This window comes from Macadamia integrifolia, chromosome 8 (assembly GCF_013358625.1).
Source record: "Macadamia integrifolia cultivar HAES 741 chromosome 8, SCU_Mint_v3, whole genome shotgun sequence".
In the NCBI taxonomy this organism is placed as follows: Eukaryota; Viridiplantae; Streptophyta; class Magnoliopsida; order Proteales; family Proteaceae; genus Macadamia; species Macadamia integrifolia.
The window spans coordinates 12663610-12670994 of record NC_056564.1 but is presented as its reverse complement, the minus strand read 5'-3'; the positions used below and the strand labels follow the sequence as shown (position 1 = coordinate 12670994).

The 7385-nt window shown below is 39.5% G+C and overlaps 1 protein-coding gene across 1 annotated transcript; it reads left to right on the top strand.

Annotated features, from left to right (window-relative positions):
• The first annotated feature begins 5242 nt into the window (after window positions 1-5242).
• LOC122085938 (cation/calcium exchanger 1-like) lies at window positions 5243-7385 on the top strand. Its single transcript, XM_042654565.1, has one exon. It carries the CDS (start codon window positions 5387-5389, stop codon window positions 7199-7201), a length of 1815 nt encoding a protein of 604 aa, XP_042510499.1. The 5' UTR covers window positions 5243-5386; the 3' UTR covers window positions 7202-7385.

Genomic DNA, 7385 nt, shown 5'->3' with positions numbered 1-7385 from the left:
CTTTCCTCGAGGCAAGTTGCTCCCCTTTGCATGTGGGTGACATGTGGGTTCTCAAGCTTGCGTTGTATCTGCAATTTGCTTTAGACTTCCATCTCATAGGCCCTCGGGGAGAGAATAAGGTAGCTCAATCAGGTGAGATAATAGATTTTTCTTTACCCCATGGCCATTCCCCCTACCACTCCACCCCAACCAAAAAAAGGTGGGGACACTGGTAATTCACTAGGTTCACTGATCATGGTTGTCTTTTGTTGTTTTTCACTGCAATTTACGACCCTTCTGGTCTAGGCGTTGAGGATTTATAATGCATTCTGTCCCTCATGAAGTACAAATTGGCTGCCAAGTCATTGTTCTCCTGGTCTAAACTCGACCAAACACAGAAAAATACCTTGTTCAGCTGGTCTGGAGAAGTCATTTGCCAATTTCGTTTATTTTATCAAATAAAATTTTGGTAGCATTTCTATTTGATGGGCCAATCCTGGAGCTTGGCTTCGCTGGACCAGGAGCCAACTTGGCATGCTAATTATGAAGGGCGGAAGATGAGAATGTGCTGCTTTTTCTTGGAAGTGGCTCCTCTAGGTGCCTTGGGTAGAGTTTCTTGACCGGTGCTTCTACGGTCTATACACTGACACTGTTTGCTTTTTCGTGCAAGATCACCAGGAAATCTCCTTCAAGTCTAAAACCCAGAAAGTAGGGAACTGGAATGTTTACTGAAACTCCATGTAACCTGAAGCCTTTAATCAGGGAAAAAGGTTCCATCTAGTTACAAGTAAAGCGATGGAAGGTGAAATTGGTTTAAAAATGGAAAAACAGAAGGGATACTTCTGTAACCATTACCGTTAACCTACTTAAAATCTCTTATTTGGTAATTATACTTTTCAGAGATATTTATCTGACTAGGCAAATCAAAGGAATGTGGTTGCAAAGTAAATTAAAATTTAATAACTGGATTTGGGATTAGTAAAGTTAGTAATATAATTATATTAGTTAGTGATTGCTAAAATTTCTATTCTTACCTTCCTTTTATTTCCCTTGCAATCAGATGGAGCATAAAAAATTCATAAAATTTGGAAGATTGGGCGTTGAATTCCATGAAACCCCAATCCATGGTCATTGGAGACGAACCTCACTATGAATGGATGAAAAGAGAATCTTTTACCTAAAAGGGCCTTTAAATTAATTTTTCCTGAGAATTGGAATGCAGTGTTTTGGTTTGCTGCTCTTTCTGATGAATTTGTGGTTATTTTGTGGTTAGCCCATTCTGTTTGGCCTTCAGGGCATTTGTTTGTCTGAGGGCTTTGTTTGTTGAACTAACTGCCTTTCCCTTGGCTTTGTGACTTCATTTTTCAGTTCTAATCCTGGTTTAAGGTCCGATTCCAGCCGAATCAGCCAACTCATATTTGATTTTTAGGGTTCAGGTCGATTTGCGGCCAGCCGGAATTGAAATCCATGGAGACTGATTATGCTAAATTACAGATTCAATGCCTGTTATAATCAGTCATTGAAGCTTCCAACTTTTCAATGACCTAAGTTGTCACGGAAACCCAGAAACTATCTATCGCTGGATTGAAAAAGTAGCAGCCATGTCCTACTGAAAAGGCCACCAGCAGCTATCAATCGGTATCGAAATGGGTAGCCCATCAAACACTAAGGACACTTCTTGCTATAAATCCATAACCTTCTTCAGTAGTCAATTCTTTACCTAGTTGAGGTTTGTGGGGTTTTCAATCGCTGCTTCTCGGTGCAATTATTGGATGTGTAACTCTGATCTCTCTAGTTTAGTCTAACGTGGGGATATCTTTGTCACTTTCTTTGTCTTGCATTGGGAGTTGGGAGTGATTAGGACTACCAAACTTGCTGGACAAAACAGAAGCACCGGGTTTGCTTTCGTCTCTCTGACAAGTTCATATCCACTGCACCAAGTGGTGAGGTGCGATGACTGATAAACATTGGATGGTTGGGAGCATCTGAATATGCGTCTCAAGGGGCTCCCAGCCACCCAATGTTCACTGCAGACGATTTTAAACCCTTTCTGATTGGACTGTCATTGAAGATTCTTAAAATTTTCAGTTGAAAAAGATGTTTGTCTCAGAATCGAAAGTCATTTAATTTTTATTTATTTATATCACATTCTATGTATGTTCAGGATCTATGATGGAACCAACCTCAATGTGAGGATAATGGTCCTGACTCTTGAGACTAATGAGGTGAGAACGGATCTGCTGCTTGTACGATCACCTGGTCGTACGAGTCAGCGACCAACGCATATCCTTTTTTTTTTTTGAGATATACCCCTCTTTATCCTTGTAATGACAGAAAATGGGACAGGTGTTGGTCGCTGACATGTACAACCAGGTGATCATACGGACAGTGAATTCTATCTCTAATGAGGCAGCCTTACGGGCCAATCACTAGTCTGGATAAATCTGTCTCTATACACTGTACACACTACATTAATGGTGGTGCGGGGAATGGTATCATCCACAAAAGGCCCATAGGCCTACATGGCCAGAGAGTAGGAGAGAAAATAATAGAGAGCCCCACATGACAAAGAAACTGTACTTTTAACATTGGTGATTTTTTATTTTCGAAATTTTAATTTCTCAACTAGATAGAAGGCAAGCGTACTATGGTTTAGTGCGCAAGGGATGAGAGAGACAGATCATTGGTTGCAATTGGTTTGCTGTTCTGTTCTTCAGTAACTAACCCACAGTCTAATCAATTGGATTGTTACAATGAAATCTAATCGGGTCTCTGGCATTGGGTGATTACTGATTAGTCTTCGGATGGTCAGACTAATTTCCCTTCCCTTTGGGTTGGGGTGAGCTGTGGAATCAAAGCCTAAATAAGTTAATACTTTGGTAAGGACTCTGAATGGTGGATACTGATTTCATTCAATAGCAAGGAGACTTGCGTGAGAGAGTGCCTTTCCTCAAAGCTAAATGTCTTTTACTTCATTAATCTTCAAATTGTGACTGGATTGTTTTTGTCTTCAGTGGTGACGGTTAGAGACCTCCAAATGAGTATGAAAAGGAAATATTATCAAACCCATGAGGTAGGCTCCAAAACAAGAGACCCACCGAAAGTGTATAAAGCCAAACTCCCCCTTGGAAGTATTTGGGTTAATTCAAATTCTTGCTCCCATAGCCCAAAACTGCACCTCAGTGAGATATAACGAGAGATTGCCCATAAAATCCAGTTTCGTTTTCATGGATACTCGTGTATTAGTTCATCTCCTTAAATTTTGGTTGTGACCCTTTTCCCATCGATCTCAGAGAATCATCTATTATTATGTTAATTAAGCTGTAAGCCTTCTTCACTTCATTATCCATATACAGCATTGAGGTCATTTGTGAACTAAAAGTGATAACAAGAGAGAGAAAACAAGGTACTGCAGACCTCAAGTCTGCCTAACTCTTGATATCACTGCCTCTGTTCACTGGACTTATGAGTCTGGTTGGCTATCAGGTTGTAATTAAGTGGATGAATGCTAAAGTACTTTATATCTTGTTGGCTAACCAATATTTTCCATACAAAAAAAGGTTAAAGCCAATTGGATTTTTCTTCAAGTATCAGTCTTTATCTGTATTATTGACAATTTAGTAAAATTTAGCTTTGCCCACCTTCAAATAAGGCCAATCCATAATAATGAAGGGTTTGCTTGACAAAATGAATGGGTGTTTTGGCATTTTATGTGAGCCATCAATTTCATTGAAGGATATTGAAGGCTGGGAAAAGGAGTTCTTACTTCCATTACTTATGTAAATACTTTGATTATAATGCTACAATAATCATTTTTGTAATAGATTCCTTGAATGCAGAAACCGTTCACTTCAAGTAAATGTCTCTCTCTGTTTTAGGCACAACTTACCTTAATAAGAAAGGAAGTTGTGGAGGATATCATGGAGTTGAAAGGGAAGAGGACAAATGTAAAATGGTATCTCGATTGTGACTTGCCTGGTGGGCTACCCACATGGTCTATACGGCCTATTTACAGTTGTGACCACACAAACAAAAGGAGAAAAGGAAACGAAAACCAAAAAATAATGTCACCAAGTGTTTGGATTATTTATTATTTCAAGGTTTTCTGGTGAAAATGATGAGGTTATCCTGGATTAAATCCTGATTTACCCACTTTTTAATTTCTTGACAACAAACATAACATGGGTTTATACTTCATTCAAAGATGCCAGCTTGTTAGTAACCTTTCTTCATATCATTTTGCAGTCTCTCAACTATATTTTAGTTTCAGTTCTTCAAATTTGATCACTTAATGGATTGAACACTTCAAAGGGTGAGGCCCAGATAGAAAATCTGACTGATAGGAGGGTCTTTAACCTTTAAAACTAAAGACTAAATTTGGACATCTAATAGAATTAATGTAAAACTATCAGTACAGTGTTCAGATTCCATGTGATTTTAATGTCCTCTTTGTCTGCCTTTTGGGCTATTCCTTTAGTTGTTTCTCTTCTGTCACTCATAAGGCAATTGCCTGCTTCTCTCTTACTGAATGTGATTAATTAATATCTACATATTGTATTTCTCTGAACTGATTCTCTCTCTCTCTCTCTCTCTCTCTCTCTCTCTCTCTCTCTCTCTCTCACACACACACACACACACACACACAGCTGGATTACTAAGAGGAAGCAGGGCTATGCTACTTAAGAGAAGAAGGTATATTTCTCTTCTTAAGCTGCTAAGATTTACATGGTTTGAACTATGGTGAGCAAGAAAATTTCCTTTCCTATAAATGTGGTCAGGCTCTCCTTTCCCTTTCAGTCTTGTGTTTTGTAACTCTGGTTAATCAATAGCATTTAATCCCAGCTCTGGCTAAAAAGCAGTACTGGAATAGAAAGCTGTCTCTGAAGAGTGCTTTCCTTCCTTCAATGATTTCAAGACATCCTCACACAGAAGAAGATGCCCTTCCCTTTGCACCTTGTCATTGAACTTGATACCTTGTACATTATTACTACATTTATGAGATACAAGTGGTACCCCCATTTATTTTCCTATTTACTCCCTCCATCTGTAATTTGCATTTATCTCATTCAAGAAGAGTCGAAGAAAGTCCCCAGTTTGTAAGGTCCCTTATATGCTGAACATTATCTGATCCTAGGGACCCATCTCTCTCTCTCTCTCTCTCATACACACACACACATGTTCCTTGTTTGTCTTATTATTAGCTCATAGTATGATCATTTATAACACACGTAATTCCTCAGTTCTCTTATTATTAAATCATATTATTATCCTTCATATAAATCCTCTCATTAACAATCAAAAGACTACAATTATTCGTCTCATTCCCCCCCAAATGTGTTGAAAGCCATGGACTAAGCTTTCTAGACCTCAACATTTCTAGGACTTACTTCTCCAACATCATCCGTGAATGGCAAGTTTGGTCTCTCTAATCCAAGGAAAAGAGTTCTATCTCTTCATCAACATATCCTTTCTCCTCCTCCTTTCTTTCTACCTGATCTCCAATCCTCATTTCCTTGATCAGTCCAAACGATCTAGTAGCAACATTTCCTCGTTTATGTTCCTGAATGAATCATATCATGATGATGGTTGCAGCAGCCTCCATAGGTACCATGATTACAAAGCCAAGTGCCTGTACTTGAGATCTGATAAGGGATGCAGACCTGAAGGGTACATAGACTATCTCCAGCTCTTCTATTGCACTTGTGGCAGATACCCAGTTTTTGGTTACACTGTCCTTGTCCTCTGGCTCTTGGTTCTGTTCTACTTGTTGGGTAACACAGCTGCCAATTACTTCTGTTCCTCACTAGAGCAATTATCAACACTCTTGAAGCTTTCTCCAACGATAGCTGGTGTTACTCTGCTTTCTCTAGGCAATGGTGCCCCGGATGTATTTGCTAGTATTGTCTCTTTTATGGGAACCGGAGCTGGAGCTGGAGAAGTTGGCCTCAACAGTGTCTTGGGTGGGGCTTTCTTCATATCTACCATTGTTGTTGGTATCATAAGCATTTCAGTTGGTCCTCATCAGATATCCATTGATAAGTCTAGCTTTATAAGAGATGTTGTTTTCTTCCTTCTAGTTCTTTCCTCCCTCCTCCTGATCCTGCTCGCTGGAAAGATTGATGTGTGGGGTGCAATAACTTTTGCTTCATTATACATAGTGTATGTGTTAGTTGTCTCAACCACACATTGGTGCAGGAAGGAAGAAAGAAAGATGAATTTGTTTCCCAGACCTCCTATACTGCCCATTTCTAGGAACTTATTTGAACATGAAACTGAGGGATCTGAAGAATTGGGCTACCCTTTACTGGCTTATATTGATGATGAAAAGATCAATTCAAATGAAGAAGGTAGACTTGAGGATGGTGATCAGAAGCAAAGAACAAGGTGGTTTAATCTTGGTTCACCAACTTGTTACTACTTTCACAGATCTCTGTTAATTCTGGAGCTGCCTCTTTACTTACCTAGGAGATTGACAATTCCTGTTGTTTCTGAGGAAAGATGGTCTAAGCCATTGGCAGTGATTTCTGTTACATTGGCACCATTCCTATTGGCAGCCCTTTGGAACTCCCAAAGGAGAGACATGGGTTCCAAAAGAGGCCTAGTGATCTATGTTATTGGTGGGTTGGCAGGAATTACTTTCGGTGTTCTTGCATTTTTGACTACTGAGGATTCTAACCCACCAAGGAAATACTTACTTCCTTGGCTTGCAGGAGGATTTTTAATGAGTATCATTTGGACTTATATCATAGCTGAGGAACTGGTTGCTTTGTTAGTTTCACTTGGCCATGTATTTGGGATAAACCCTTCCAGTCTAGGTTTAACTGTGCTTGCTTGGGGTAACTCACTGGGGGATTTAATTGCCAATGTTGCAATGACAGTGAATGGTGGTCCAGATGGGGTCCAGGTTGCTATATCAGGCTGTTATGCAGGGCCCATCTTCAACACATTAATGGGTTTGGGCTTGTCACTTACTTTCTCAGCCTGGTTTTCATATCCATCTTCCTTTGTCATCCCTAAAGACTCTTCTCTGTATGAGACTGTTGGGTTTCTCATAAGTGGTTTACTCTGGGCCTTAGTAATCCTTCCAAAGAAAAATATGAGAATTGATAGGACTTTGGGTGCAGGGCTGTTGGCCATATACATTTGCTTTTTATCTCTTAGGTTGGCCAGGGCAACTGGGCTCCTCCAACTTCATGCCTCTGCTTTCTCCTTGGGTCCCTAGAGAGTTGAGAATATCATATACATATACATGTACATATGTATATTTTTGTGGAGTCTGTAATTTTCTTTTGTAGCCAGTACGTTTTAAACATTCAGGATCATTTGTTTTTTGTATATTTTTGTGGTGTCTGTAATTTTTCTTTTGTAGCCAGTAAGTCTTATACATTCAGGATCTTTTGGTTTTA

Excerpts from the sequence above, each read along its gene's own strand:
- LOC122085938 (XM_042654565.1), top strand. The coding sequence starts at position 5,387 with ATGGCAAGTTTGGTCTCTCTAATCCAAGGAAAAGAGTTCTATCTCTTC.